At 42.7% G+C, this 15,779-nt stretch overlaps 1 protein-coding gene across 1 annotated transcript in view; it reads left to right on the forward strand.

Moving 5' to 3' along the window:
* The first annotated feature begins 4,290 nt into the window (after nt 1-4,290).
* ENOSF1 (enolase superfamily member 1) overlaps nt 4,291-15,779 on the forward strand; it is a 14,343-nt gene continuing 2,854 nt past the window's right edge. The window contains 12 exon segments of the mRNA XM_009583551.1: nt 4,291-4,456; nt 5,915-6,029; nt 6,402-6,480; nt 9,000-9,025; nt 10,034-10,107; nt 10,314-10,352; nt 10,808-10,902; nt 11,943-11,965; nt 12,384-12,475; nt 13,579-13,629; nt 13,632-13,720; nt 14,339-14,378. Coding sequence (XP_009581846.1) covers nt 4,291-4,456; nt 5,915-6,029; nt 6,402-6,480; nt 9,000-9,025; nt 10,034-10,107; nt 10,314-10,352; nt 10,808-10,902; nt 11,943-11,965; nt 12,384-12,475; nt 13,579-13,629; nt 13,632-13,720; nt 14,339-14,378 — 889 coding nt within the window.

Consider the following 15,779-nt stretch of genomic DNA (forward strand, 5'->3'; position numbering starts at 1 on the left):
CCAAAAAAAAAAAAAGTCAGTCTCCTGGAGTTTGCTGATGCGTAGAAACAAGCCGGAATGCTATCTTACCCGTAGTCATCTACAATACTGTTTATTCTAAAACACATTATCCATAGCTGGAATGAGTATAAATGAATATAAACAGCTAAACTTAATGAGCCCCCACTTTTGTTATTTATTTTGATCTGTTCAATCCAATAAACTTCTGAGTTTTTAAGTTTTCTGTGAAGATGCTCTAGATGTTTGTATTTGTGCCAGCTTGCCCCCCAACACGCAAGACTGCTTAGAGCTACACAGACATGTTGGGCTTAAATCACAGGAACACTCACTTCAGCTAAGCAGTACATGGCAAACAGGAGACTCAAATTCTCACACCTTGCTAAGGAATTTAGGACTAAATTTGAATAACTGATTTGGGCACCATAAGCGTGTCTGGGTGGGTAACTACTAAAGTACAGGATTGTGATTCATCCAGTAGCTATTGTCTTGTGCAGGTACTAGGACACTTACTTGTGCAAATGCCTAGAAGTGCAGGTGCTTTCATAGCCGCACATCTTGCTCCTACTTCAGCCCGATCCTAACGCAGGAACAAGGCTGCCATTGACCGTCCAGGCACCGCAGGAGGCTGGCAGTCAGTGCAGGGCTGGGAACCCCCATGATGCGCATCTCTGGCAGACACCTTTTCAAGGCAGGGTGGGAAGAGTCAGTAGGTGGGAATGGGATGGTTGTATCTATTTTTGATATAATGGCCTCGAGTGTAAAACCTGGGCTCCGATCAAGATTCCTGGGTAGCTGGTGGATCTTATACAGGTGGTTGTCAGCTGTGAGAGACTGTTAGGAGGTTGTTGAGAGTGGGGAGCAGAATCTGTTGCAGGGCTTCACCCGCAGCCACAGGCTTAAGCATTTGCTCAAGGACCAGGTTCTTTTTTTTTTTTCTCTGCACTTCTGTCTACTGACACTTACAGGGAGAGTGTTAGCTGGAAAAACATCAACAGCTTCCCTGCTTCTCCCTTAGCACAGGGGAGGGAAAGGGAGAGAGTGAGACGGAAGGATGGAGGTGAGCAGCTGAGGTACTACGCTTCTTCACCGGGCAGAGGGAAGCAGGTTGAGGGGTGTGCATAGGAGGTGTCATCTGTTCTCTGTCATATTTTGAAAAAGAGGTAGAAATGCAGGGGAACTGTGGAGCATCTGTTCCCTTGTGCGCAGCAGAAATGGAGCAAGGCTAATGCCAAGTGCTGCTTCTGTTTTCCGTGGTGGTTCTGGTCAGCTCACCCTGACTGGTTCCTAGCAGAGCTCCTTTATATTAGCTGGGGAGTCCCAAGCATCGTTCCGCTGTCATTTGTAAGAGTGAACCTTGATCAGCTCTTAGGAAAAAAAAATTATAGCTTAACCAGAGAGATACTGGTCCCTGGATCCCAAATTGGCAGGGACGCTTGCCTCTAGAACTCAGCCCCAGAGTGATGGCATTTCAGACACTGGCAAGTAGCTTAGCATTTCTTGCCTAGTGGATGTATGTGGATGTAGGATTTTGTGTTAGGTTTCCCTCCTCTCCATGTGGGTATGGCATGCCTAGGAACTTGGCAGAGTTCAGGCATTACCCATGGGACCCACATACTTTACTGATCCTACTCTTTGAGCTTATTTTCCTTGTTAGTTCTGCCTGCAAACACGTGCTTCTTGTAGCTAGCACATTGTGGGGTTTTTTTTAACATTCTCTTTTAATTTAAAGGTATATTTTTTTGTCAAATTGTAATAACCACTGTTGTTGGGGGATCAAAGTATTCATAGCACTGTGTACTTTTACAGAACATTGTCTATCTCCTCTTAGTATTTCATTTACTTTAAGTGAGTAGAAACATGTGTTGGTTATCGTGGTGTTTTGATTTGTTCTTCTTAAAGAAGAGAGGACAGTTATACCTAGTTAAACTCAGCAGGGTCTGAGGAACAGACTGGAAATTTAAAAGGGAAACCTGAATACAAGCACTCTTGATGAATCAGTCATGTACCAACACTGAAGCTGACTGCTGTGAAAGCATTCCTTTTTTTATCAAAAATCTACTCCCAGTAGGAGCACTTCACCCCTCTCCTTTGTGCCCCACTGCTAGGTTATTGAGTCTCTAGCTGAGGCTGCTGATAAGTACATACTGGGAAATGGAAAGATCTGTGCATCTTACATTTGGCCCTGCAAATCCATCCCATGCGTGCTAACAACTCACTTTTTTCCTGGACCTCAACAGGTGCCAGCTGCTGCATTCACCGTTCAGTCAGTACCCCCTACATTTATTCACGTCTGGGGCAGCCTTCCAGGGGCTCCGTGGCTGATGATCTTTTTCTCGGCTTCAGTGTTTGGAAGCACCAGGGTTGTATTTGCTGGGTAAGGAAGCATTCCGGCTCTTTCAAAAACAAAAAAGGATAAATCTCAGTTCAGCTCCCATGACAAAAGTGCCACAAATAAGGAGAACATCTAATCATTTGAGTGCTTCATCACGAAAACAGTGAGGATGGCTCCCTGCTCCTCCAGCAACTGTGGAGGATGCCACTCACGGAGATGTTCAAGGTGTGTTGTCGAACAGTGAACAACTGTGCTAGATTGCAGTCCCTGTTCCGTCCCGGCCAGGAGGCCGAGTCTGTGTTCTGTCCTTCTGAAGAGTTCCCAAGAAAAGGCAAGAGTGTTGGCTCACATTTCTAAGAGTGGAAGCTGGCGACTAGATGATTTACATCCCTTACATCCCTCTATCCACCTTCCTCTCCTCTCAGTTCTAGCCGAGGTGCTCGCTCTTCACAACAACTGACCGGCTTTTATTTCTCCATCATGTGGCTGTGCAGTAATAGCATGAACACATACGAGAATTTACAGAATTAAAGATTAGAAGCCTTTAGCAGCCTTATATACCATCTGGGGTTTTTTCTTTTTTAAATGGAAGATGCCTGGCAAATTAAGCAGCCTTATTAAAGCAAGGTCAGATCCATATCACTTTCACTGGAGTTTTGATTTCATTCTATATTACCCTCTTCACTTATGGAATGGCCCTGTCTTTCAAATTGGCTTATGACTAGCGTAAATGTACATTCTTTTCCTTGTGCTAAAAGACTGCAAGTACAATAGAAATAATTTCCATATTTACATTTTAATTTAGTGTTATTTGTTAAGGTGACTGCATCAAAATCTGTGCCTTTAATCTTCTTGCCACCTTTATCAAAGGACTACCATTTGCGAGGGGAGATTTTTTTCCATTTGATACTGAAGTTCAATCAATAGCTTCAGTGGGTTTAAGGTTATAGTAAGTAGATTACTAATAGGCTAAATATAATATCTGGCGCCACTGTCATTAGAACGACCCCAGCCTTTTCAGACTGCTACTAAGTGTTTTGAAGAGCAAGTGTGTGTATACTTAGCAATAGGTATGTCCCCTGAGTTCAAACTGATCATTAAGGTAAGAAGGAATGACCCTCTCTGCAGCTTGGGGATGACAAATGGCATTCAGGAAGATAGTGGGATACATATCCACTTTGACAGGCCAGCCGGCCTTGTGCAAATGCTCTTGGTTTATCAACAAAATAGCACAACCCTCATTTGTTTTTCGTCCCAAGACAGACACTGTTATGCCAGGCCATAGGCAGAAATCTACTGATACGCAGCATCTCTCTTCGGGTTTTCCAAGGCATCTGCCATCTTACCCAACAACCCTTATTACCTAATATATAGCATTTCTCACTCTCAAACACTTCGCAAATGAGATCAATTTCATTATCTCTGGATGGCAAATTAAGGCAAGGGAAGAAGAGGTATTTTGACTCATCCAGGATCAAGTTGAAGACCGTGACCAAACAGCAGCCAGAATCTAGCGTTTGGTCTACTGGGAATTTCCTTTCAGATGGGCAGCTTTTAGCATTGCCTACCAACCTCGACTCCTGGTCTTAAGCTTGGAGAGGTGATTTCCTAAGAAAAGCCTGCAGTAATTTCCCATTATGCCCCACAATGGACACCTGAGCTACTCCAAAAAAGTGGAATGACCTGTGTAAAGCCTGTGGGCCCCGCACAGCAATTTGTCTGCCACAAAGCCAGTGTATCAATCATGATGTGCAGACAGCGTGGAGCATGAGCTGGGAAACCCCGCCAGCCCCTGGCATGCTCAGCCTGGAGCTAGCCCAGGTGGCCCTGGGGTGCAGCTAGCCACTACACAGACAGCCCACGTGTGGGTAAGCGCTTGACCTCGTCCTCTGAGGATGGCAGTGACTGTCAGCAGCATCCGCCTTCCCAGCTCGCTGGGCTGCTGCATCATGGACGCCATGGTACGCACAGCCGGGCGGGCAGGAGGCTTTTGTCAGGCAAAGCAGTTTGTTATGACAGGATACGGCTGCGATGGTGTTCTACGAGCAGTGCCCAGCGAGCACATGCACAAGTTCCTCTGCGGTTCTCGTTGCTCCCGTCTCGTACCAGATGTAACTTCCATAGGTAATTGGTTCGCAGCAGTGCTTTAGAAGGGCTTTCTAGTGCCCTTTCAGCCAGTCAGTGCCCTAGACCATAGAATTCGCAATTCCTTCTTTGCCACTCAAGTGTGGTGTTTCAGTGACCCTGCTGAATATGTCAAAACCCTCTAAGCAATCAGCTGAACACCCACAAAACCTGTGACTTGATGATATCATGCCTTTTCCTCCTTCAATCTACATTTGCAATTGTTTCTTACAGAAACGTCTACATTTTTTAAAAAATCACTTAGCAATCTGGCAAGTACATACTCAGTTATTTTAAGCTTCTTTAAGGATAAATCATTAGCTTTAGTCAGCCTAAGATTGGAGTCTGTGTATCACCTGGTCTGTTATAATATAAGATGCTGAACACCCTTCTGTCGTGAGTGAAATGTGCTTGGTACAACCTGCCTAGATACATAGATGACCTCAGTCACTGTAGTACATGATTCATCAAATCCAAGGAAAGTGGGATGGGATGTTCTTCCCACGGTGCAGGTAGGAACAGCAGAAGAACTGAGACACAGGCAAGTAAAGTGTCTCAGCCAGAATCACACAAAAAGGTTCTTACAAAACTGAGGTTCAGACACTGGTTTCTCAGATCTCAAGCAAATACCCTGAACGGGGGAGATCTCACAGAATTGGACTCATGGTCTCATATTTCTTAAGTCTCTCTTTATTCCATGCTGCTAAGGAAAATGATGGTTGGCACGAGGCTTCGTACTGTGCCTGTCCTTTCTCTGACACTCTGCAGCTTGCTAGACATGATTTGCGTGTCGTTTACCCTAACAAAAACCCTTGCTGGGAATATATGTTGGTGTTGAGTAGTGGTATGTGGGACTGGAAAAAAACAGAATTCAGCCTCAGCCCTGAGTCCTGGGGACTTGAAACAGCTGGACCACAAGTGCCATTACCTCACTGCCAGAAACAGAATGCCTTATGAGGAAATGCGAACTTGAACATGACTGCAAGTACCAAAACAACTCAGGGAGATGCAGCAGTTGCTTCAAAGGGATGGTATGTAAAGGCTCTCTCATTTATAGAAACACTTTTCCCCAGAGGAGATGTGATCTGACGGCCTCTGTCTCTTTAACAGTGTTCTGGGATGTCAGTCTAGGGTGGCTGTTTTCTTCCTCTGTCGAGTTGGAGGTGATACAGGAGCAACTCTTCATCTTGAAAGCCCTTTGTAATTATTAAATTATTTGAGGAAGAGATCAGCATCTGGGAACAGGCAAGTATAAGGTAAAACGTGGCCATGCAACTAAGTTGACAGTGGCCACCCAGATCTGGGTGCAAAGTGAATGGTTCCATGTTGATACTTCAAATTCATAGACTGTCGGAAAAGGTTACTTCTCAAAGTATCAGCTTTGGGGAAAGGGCCCACAGTCATCCTGGTACAGGCATTTGGCTGTAATGAGGCAGTAAATTCTGCTATGCTTTGCAGTCATATGTGCTGTCAAGGCTTTCTTTATTCACGTGGTCAACAGAGACATGGGAGAAATTGTCAACAACTTTGGAAGCTTCTACAGAGAGCTCGCCAGTGACAGGCAACTCTGCTGGGGGTGCTGTTGTGAAAAGGATAGTAACAAACATATAAGTTGTGCATTTGCACAAAGTATTTCCATTTTTATTCTTGGAAATTGGGAAGATACCTGGTGCTAAGGCAAGCCAGTGTGAAAGTGACCACTCAGAGAGTTCCAGTGGGTATCTGATGCAAATCGCACATTTCAGCATGTACTTCTTCTGTAATTTTTAACCAATATAGATTCATCCTTTTTTCCAGTATCAGTGACTTTTTCCCTTGCTGTGTTATCAACAGCGCTATCTTTTAATCTCTGGTGAACAAAATATCATTTAACAGAAACTGAGACATCGGTGAGTATCAAACCACTGGGGATGACACTGGTGGATGTACATTTATATGCTCAACAGATTGGACCAGAGAAGGGTGCTGTGCACTTGGCCACAGCTGCTGTCCTGAATGCTCTGTGGGCCGAGCGAGAGGGAAAGGTAATGCTCATGGGATCCCAATATAAGAATGCTCATTAATTCAGAGAGATTCCTGCTCCTGCTTGCCCTCATTTGCACATCTGGTCTTGATTTTGCAGTAATTTATACATACGTTTAGCTTTAAAATATCAAATAAAGTACAGGCACCACTGAGTTCTTGGAGATTCTGCACATGCTTAATTTTTGCAGGATGGAAAATTGTATCAACTGCACAGTGCTTAGTGGTGGAATTGGTCAGAACATTTCAGAGTCATTTTGTTGGAGCTCTGGCATTTCTGAAAGAAAAGATTTTTGCCTAGCCTTGCTTATCAGATGGTTCTCTGTATGCCCTTCTCTTGATTTTGTTTTTCTTACTTGGAGATTTTAACCTGAAATTTTAATCTTTTAGCCACTTCTCTACTGAATATGCTGTTGATCTGGGAGCAAAATCTTGTATACTTAGCATGTTACTGGATATGAAAAAGAACCTATCTAGGCAGTCATGTGAGCAGCCATAAAGGCGGCATGGTTAGAAGGGGAAATTACTGAACAAAAGATACTGTCTGCTCAAAAACACTGACAGAGAAAGGGCTGCCAGCCTGGAACTGTGAGCCTGGGGACTAGCCCTGTGAACCATAAAAAAACATCCTTGAAAAGTGCAGCTGGCCTCTTTGAAGTGCAGCCGGGGTACCTAGAAACCAGAGACATCCACAGATACCACCGATAAGCGCAAAACAAGGGACTGTAACGGCAATCTATCATCTGAGAAGGTGGAAAACAGTCTGAAAAAATAAAATTGCTCTGAAGGAACAGAAAACAGCATCACCTCTTGGCTGTTACAGGTGAAAAATAGAAATTAACAGCATCTATTGGCTGCTCAATGTCCTACTCCCTCTTATGTCTCTGTGATATAAAAAGGACTTAATTTTTATCCAAAACAGAGCCTCTCTCTTTCTGAGAACTTCCCAGTTGAATCCCACACAAACTTTCTATGAGCTCTTGGGCTCTCCCCAGGGACGCCTGGCTGAAACCAGGCCCTGTGTCAAGGATCATTTTGGAAGAGGGACTCTGCCTGTTGTCTTATTGGGCTTGGTCTGTCCTCCCCTCTTTTGGGGATGGTTGGGTGCCCCTCTGGGATTGGTTTGTTTCCCCCTTTTGGGATGGTTTGGCTCCTTCTGAAATCTAATTCACTTCATATCGATATTGTATATATTCATGTAAGTAATCCATCATAAATACATCTGCTGTTACATTCTTGATAAGTTTGCTTCACTAATGATAACCTCTAGTAATCTATAATAGTATATAGTAATCTAGTACTATAGTAATAATAGTATATAAGTACTTTGTTGGTGCTGCTATTGGTTGTACTACAGTACTGATTGATGCTATTATTGATTGATACCACACCATTGATTGATACTATATTATTGATTGCTGATAGTAATTTGTAATAGCTTGATATATACTCATTCATATTTGCTTTATTAATCATAAGTATGTTTGCTAGTGGTGACTTTTCTGGTATTTGTGGTAATCTGTAATAAAACAGAGAAATTTAGAGAATAAAGCCTATGTGTCCTTGTGTATTACGGAATCCTACCAACCCACTGTCGCAATCTCTACACACCTGCAGGCCAGGTAACCCTTTAGGTCATGACAGGCAGAAACTTGCCATTGCTCTGTGAGCTTAAAACCCTTGGTATGGTGGGGTCCTAGTCCAGAACTAGCACTTCAGACCCCTGCAGGAGGACAAATAATACCTGGTACAATGTTGCTGTGGCCATATCCTGACAGGCACAGTTGGACGTGCTTGCTGTTTGCAGGCCTTCTGGTTTAAGAGGACAGAAAGAGCAAAAAGCTGTAGCTAGCACTGACGGGAGTCACCGCTGTGCACGCTCATGTACCATGTGGCTCGGGACATGCCACCGCACTACCCTGACTGTAGAGCTTGCAGGGGAGAGTTGGCTTGAGTCCCACTGGTTCAGGTCTGCCAGCATCCACTCTTTTCTTCACTTCTGCTCTGTTGGATTGAGCCTTCATGTATCATTTCTTGCAAAAGCAATCAGCAAGCTTCAGCTTGCCAAAGTCCAAGAGCATAATACAGCCCCGAAAAGAGGCTCATCAAAAAATTCACAAAAAGACATCTTATATGTCAAAAGGGTAGTTTGTATGATGATGATTTCCAGCAAGGGAGCGGGCCGGAGGGAAGTCACCATGTCAGATAGCTGGCATGAGGTGCCTTTTTTTTTTTCTTTTTTTTTTTTCCTTTTTTAATAATCACCCCACCAATATTGCTTCCATAATGAAACCAGCTTAAGAAGGATACTCAATCCTTAATGATTTTCAGGAGAAAGCGTCAAATGTTCTTGCTTGGGGTTGAGAACCACATTGCTTTGGTGTCAGTAATTAATTTTGTGTGCCAAATGTAAACATGCTTGCACTTCATGACACTTCCTCATAAAGAAAAAAGCATCTCTGTGTTATCTCTTTTATGGCATCCATGTGGTTCCAGTTATTTAATTTGTTTTGTTTTCTAGTTTCTGTGGAAGTTACTAGTCGACATGGTAAGGAAATCTTGTTATATTTCCAGTCTAAAGGCTGCTGGGCCCTATTGTTTTTAACTGTATTAGAAGAGTAGGTGTTTAAGTTGGTGTCCAAACTAAAATGGTCTTACAGCTCATTTCAGACAGAAGCTGTTTCCCTGGCAGTGGGTGTTACTTTCTTGCTCAGAGATGTCCTTCCCTCCCAACATGCCCTCTTCATGTGTCTACCCTCATGAAGAGATGCAAGCTAGCCCCTCTTCTGGGGAAGCTCTACAGTTTGTCTTGTCCGGCTCTAGTGTCACAGCTGGCAGTGGGAACTGGTATCTCCTGCTAATAGGAAGCTGTGTACTTAAAAATTGTGCTTTAATCTGTAGGTCTTTGTTTATGACTTGGCCAAGGAGCTGCTTTTCTTTAAGTCTGGATAATTGGGAGTTTGTTTTAATTTTTTTAATCGCTGGGGGCTTTTTCCCCAAAATAACTCCTTACTGAAAACTAAAAACTCGGTAATTGAACTGTATATGCTACCATTGCCTGCCAGCAAATTCTTGGGCCTAGTGTGTTGATCTGTTTGCTGAAGTGATCGGTCATTTTGGGGGAATTCTCTTCAGTTGTAAGATCTAAAAGAGCCTGTTCTAAAAGAACCTGGTTTTTTTGACCTGAGAGCAAGAGATGTTACAACAGGGGTGATTCTCTAAGTCAATTTGACAGCTGGAAACTGTGACTTGGCTTTCTTGTTTAATTTTTCACTCCTGCTTGGATAGAGTTTAAAAGGAAGCTGAAAAGGGCTTATTATCAACCACTGACAGCCATGAAGTTAGGCATACACACGTTTGACAGTGCAACGCAGGCTGATGAGGTGGTTGGCGAGGAAGGGTTAGAATATCTGCTGTCCCAACTCTCTGCTTGCTTAAGAGACATAGGGAAAAAAATGACAGCTGTTCCTCAAATGACTAGCATTACTTAATCTTTTTTTCATCATACTGTTTTATCATGCTATGCTTCTTATTTTATATGTCATCCTTGAATCGGGATGACAAACAATCGCCATTCTGCATGGATTTCAGATATACTACTGATGTGCTAACAGATGAAGAAACTTATGGTAAATCATCTTCCCTTCAAAGCTGGAATTTAGTGCACTCCTTCTTCCTAATCATTGAGTTGCCTCACCAGTTTTGGTGAGAATAGCTCAGGAGTACACCATTGAGACTAAGACAGGTTGGAGGAACAACCATAATGATGAAATCTGGAGGGTGAGGAGAAGTTGTTCTTCAGTATAATTTGATATTTATGCTTGTTCCCCTTCAGAAATACTCCAAAATGGCCTGCTTGGGAAAAAGGAAAGGGGTGAGCTTAAACAGATCTGTACCTGATGAAAAACATTACTCTGCATCTCTTAGAGAATGGGTAGGGGACTGTGTGAGATGAAGCATGTTGTTTGCTAGCATCTTCTCATCTGTCCCAGGAGTCCAAAGTCAGCCATTGGGTTTGTGCTACATTGGTGACTTTTTGCCATATAAATCTTTGTGTTGGGTTAGCAAGGAGATTATGCTAGGATTTATCCAAGGATTTATCTGATTTGCAGTTCTCTTGTAAAGAAACGGCTAGGGAGAAGATGGAAGGGCTTATTCAGCAAAATTGATCTATTCAATTAAAATTATGGGTTTCAAGGAAAAAAAGAAGTCAAAACACCTCCACTCCTTCAGTTTCCTCAAAGGACAGTCTTTGAGGGACTATTTAACAAAATAATCCTCTGTTGAGTAAAACACAGCCTGACTTGAAACTGTCCTCATCTGCTTCAGAAGAGCAAATGTTGAAGCATGGATATCTGGCTTATACAAGATCCTGTGCCTGGCTGGGCTACTCAGACAGCAGTTAAACCAGGTTTGAATGTTCAGTCTTATAATAGTAAAATTTTTAATGGCACGTGAAGTGGGGAAATGCTAACAGATCAATTCTCACTGTTTGCTTCTAAACACTTAGAAGTTTTGCTGGATGCAGTAAAAATGTAACAGTGCATTGCATACACTTTGGGAGGTAAAAAGCAGCTCCAATGCCATTTAAGTAATTTTCCCAGTAAAGCAGAGTGTTACAGTCCTGTCTATGATCAAGGATATACCCAAGGAATATGAGTATTGGGAACAAGGAATTAAGGTAGTCTCTTTATGTTGGTATATTGTGTATAAGAGCGAGTTTGCATGGGTGCAGCTGTGTTGATTTAAGCAAGGAGCTTATGCACGTTAGGGATACTCAGGAGAGTGATATGAATTAACTGAAAGTGTGATCATTAAGAGTGTTAATGAAAACACATAAAATCTGTGGTTGGATAGCTATGTTCAGAAGCACAGTGCCCTTAACCTGCAGTAACTTCATAGATGTGAAAAGGGGATGTCTCCTTCACAGACAACATAAACCTCAAAAGTTTCATAATTGCTGGTTTCTTCTAGAACTTCTGGTCGCCTTGGCTTTGAGGGATACTCTGAAACTGTCAGCAGTAGAGGGCCCTTAGCTTCCTTCGTAAAGCAGCATCCTTATTACCAGAGAGAGCTGCATGTGCTTGGTGTTCTGTGAAATATTGTGAAAGCTTTGGACAGTTTATTGGTGTCAGATTTAGTTAATACAGCTGGGATTTATCTTCTGGGAAATATACGCCTTAGTATATCTAGAAATAGTGTTGCCGAGTCATGGGATGTTCATACCTGTATTATAAAAATGTATCATATGTTACAGTTAGCTGGGTTGAGGAGTTTGGTTCAGCTGGATGTTATTCATATATCTGATCTCATTTTCTGATGGTTTTCTGCCACCTCCTAGGAAGAAATAAAAAGCTTATTCTTATTCTGAAAATGTGTAAATTAATATTATTCTAAATGTGGTGTGGTAGAGTTATTTGGAGATGTATAATTGATGTAACTTTGCTTTCAGTTACGCACATAGGCCTTGAGAGAAGGCTGGACAACGTATAGTAAACACTTGTATTGAGTGTTATGCTTCTGTATTGAACAGATGGACTAGACCTAGTCTAACTCTTCCAGGTCTATGATGTGGGCAGGGATGACTTTGCTTCTGTATCTCTCTCAGACACTTCCCTCTTCTACTACTGCATAATGCTGCATTGCAGGAAAACAGTAATGGTATGGCAAAGCTGAGGGCTGGTCATAAATGAAGATAAATGTGTTTCCATTGATTTATAAAAAAACATTGCTGTTTTATTTTCAGAGTAGGATGAAGCTTACTCACAAGGGAAGAGAAGTAATAAGAAAGTTCTTTCCATAAGACAGTGATGCCGAAATTGTAAATTCTAGTTTATGGATTCCAGTTTACTGCTGCATTAATCATTCAGAAGTGATCTATATCTTGTTCCAAATATGCATCTAGGTTCAAAGTAAAGGTGGGTGCAGATCTGCAGGACGATATCTGCAGATGCAGATTTATACGAGAAATGATTGACCCAGACAAAATAATGATGAATATCACTTTTTGCTACTATTCTGTTATTTTCTATTTAAAACCATTAGATGAAATATCTCTCATTATATACATTTCTTGACAAATTTTTTTTCTTCCTTCTTCAAATCCTGAATAATTATGGCAACAAATGTTGATATATATTAACAAACAGCAGTATTGGACATGACCAAAACAGATTAACTATTACTAAGAGTTTTATCCTGTATTTCTGTGCCAGAACTTCCTTTCAAGTCTGCGGGGGAACCCCACTTGCAGGATTGTCTTCTAGAAGATTTTAAGTGCCTTTTATATCCAGGGAGGCTTCCAGAGGAAAGCCTGTTAATATTTTTTCACCGATGTTTGGCCAAAAATAAACTGGAAAAGAAGTTTTTCAAACTAAAATATTTGAATGAAAAGCAGTAATTAGACAGAAGTCACACATTTTGATTTGGAAATGTGGATGGATTCTATGGGCTGGATTCTTTGCTATGGGCTGGATTCTTTGCCCCATGTGTTCCCTGACACGCCACAGCTGCCAACCTACTCTGGGTGCTGCAGTACAGCACAGGGCTTTCATGGGATGCTATATATCATGAAATGCCGAACCAGGAACTCTGTGAATATAGGACGGCAAAGACCTGAAGAGCCTGCAGAGGAACTGTGGCGTCACTTTCAGATGTTTCACTTTTTGTAGGGAGAAAAATTCTCCCTTGTGTAGGAGAGAAGTGCTGCTTGAGAAACTCATCTTATTTAAACTACTGCATTTTTTGTCAAGAAGGTTTTCTGCTGAAAATTTCAGGCAGCCATCTCCATGTTTTAGGATGCTTTACTCAAGTATATGCTGCCAAGATATACTTATTCCCACAGAAGACTCTGCTCTACTTTGTGCAGCTGCTGCTCTGCTTGGTTCAATCTTAGTCTGGATATTGCTATAGGCATTGCAACTCAGCGTAAGTGTGGCAATACAGACAGAATGGCAATTTCAGCTTTTCATTTCCTTTCTGTTTCCTGAATTTCTACCACTTCATATGAATTTTGCAGCTCTTTTTATGAGAGTTTGACAGAAAAAAGTCAATAGAATCCTTCAGTGTATTTGATTCTTATTTTCCTTATCCCCAGATGCTGGATGCAAACCAACAATGGGAAATAAAGGAAGCAATACAGTGGGTCACTAACCAGCTGAGTTTAAACCCTCGTGGATTAAGGGGCCAACTTTTCCAGATGAGGATATGCATGTCCAGATGGGACATGCAACCATTCCAAAGGTTGGAGAGTTATTTTTTTATTTCAGTAGTAATACAGTGAGTCCAGTCAGTACTGTAGTATAATGTTGATACTGTTCCTTCACATATTCAGAGTTCAGGTTGAACTAGTTATTCAGAGTACCATTAAATGTATTTGCTACAGAACCTTGACACACATTCTGCACCCGTATTCCCTTAAGTTTAAAGATATAGTTTGTTTCTTAAAAAAAAATGTAAAAGCACTGTAATGCCTGCATGAGGAAGGCAGCCAACTTTTAGTATGAAATGTGAATGGACTTTGTTAAAAAAATATGTGGTTTCCAGTAAAATTGGAATTTCAGTTCAGAATTTGTGCTCCCAACACACTATACTTAGCAGCACTAAAACCCCAGATGTATAGTATATGCATTTTTTTACTGCTCCGCACACCCTGCTACATAATTCTTGACATTACCTGTGGAGCAGCGAAAGCAGAAAAAAATCAATAAAAAGTTTTATAATGTGCATTATACTTTCTATAAAATGAGTAGAAAACAGGATGCTGAATCAACAGTTATTCCATCCTTTATGCTGCTTGAGTAACTCTGTTGGGAATTAAAAACCAGAAGCAAGTCTTGAATGTTTGTTACTTCCTTGCAGACCTTAGCGCTGCTAGGAATTGATGCGGCAACCAGAGAACATGTAAGAATATGTATACACGTTTTGGGCTTTTCCCTAATTATTACCTGTTTAATGCAACTACGGCATAACCTTTGGAGCTGGTGCCAAAACTCCTTTGTTTTTCTCACTAAAGTTAAATACTACAGCTGAAAATTACTTGGTATCTATTTATTTCAGCTATTCCCTACCAAGGTTGCCTCCCCTCACCTTATCTCCATGGTTCATTCTTCCCACACACGATTTCTGTGACCAACCTGGAAATATCTGAATTTTTTATTATTATTATGAGAGTAACTGCTAAAATTTCATATCCTCACAGCAGTGAGAAATATGAAAGAATGCATCCGTGATCATTATTGTGCGTATGAAAGGTAGAGAAGCAAGGCACAAAGAATAAGTCCATGCTGCTCCATGCAGCACACTGCAGTTCCATGAGACTACTTGGATAACTGTGCAGAACAATGTAGGCTGGACAATGCGGTCTGTAGAGAGCTGCAGGGCTACTGAAGCTGATATCCCCTGTAGCTGCCATTTTGCTCTATGGGTTTGGTGCTTAAGCAAGTGTTTTGCTCAGCACAGCAGTGCATGTGTAGGCATGATCTTGCTGTGGCTATATGGACTGTTTTTTAGAGTGGAGAGGTTCCTGGCTCCTCATCTTGTATCAACTCTATTTGTGCTGCACTAACTCAAATGTAAAGATCAAAATCCCCAAAAATCATGCTGTTAGCAAGCTATAGTTCATTCTCTCGGTGGCACCAGGGGCACTGTCAGGGCTGCAGGGAGGGCTGGGGAGCCAGGAGCCGACAGCATGGCTGGCAGGACAGGTCTGGGTGCGGCAGCCGGGATCAACTGAGAAGGTTGCCAGGTGAAGTCATAGTGAGGAGACAGCTCTGAGGGCAGGGTCTGACCCAATGACAGGGACCAGGGTCAGACACAGCCTGTCACAGATGTCACAGATGTCAAAGACTGCCAGCCTGTCCACGATGATGAAATCGGACCCAGGTCAAGCTGGGCTGTCAGCCTGTGGTTCAGGGTCCGGATCAGTGAAGTCCATGGCTTGGCACAGCTGCAATGTGACGGGAGAGGGTCACACCTAGGGGTAGCTCAGGCAGGGACTGGGGGCCATGGCCTGAGCTGTCATGGGTCCCGAGGGCAGGCGTGAGGAGGCCTCTGGTGAGGCTGGACCTCAGTGCCCTGACAGCAGCTCCCCCCAGAGGGATGTGTCCTCTTACTCGCCAGAGATCTGGGCTCAGATGAAGAGTGATTTAATTGCTGTGGGGGTAGGGGGCATTTCAGGGGACACAGAGCCAGGGCAGGGACAGGGAGATGGGAAAGGGACATGGCGCGGGGGATTGGAGCCAGGTGGGGGGCTCAGGCAGACCCTCAGTAGCCCTAGAGGCTTGGCAGGCTTATGGGGAGG

The sequence above is a fragment of the Fulmarus glacialis genome, unplaced genomic scaffold (assembly GCF_000690835.1).
Source record: "Fulmarus glacialis isolate BGI_N327 unplaced genomic scaffold, ASM69083v1 scaffold1688, whole genome shotgun sequence".
In the NCBI taxonomy this organism is placed as follows: Eukaryota; Metazoa; Chordata; class Aves; order Procellariiformes; family Procellariidae; genus Fulmarus; species Fulmarus glacialis.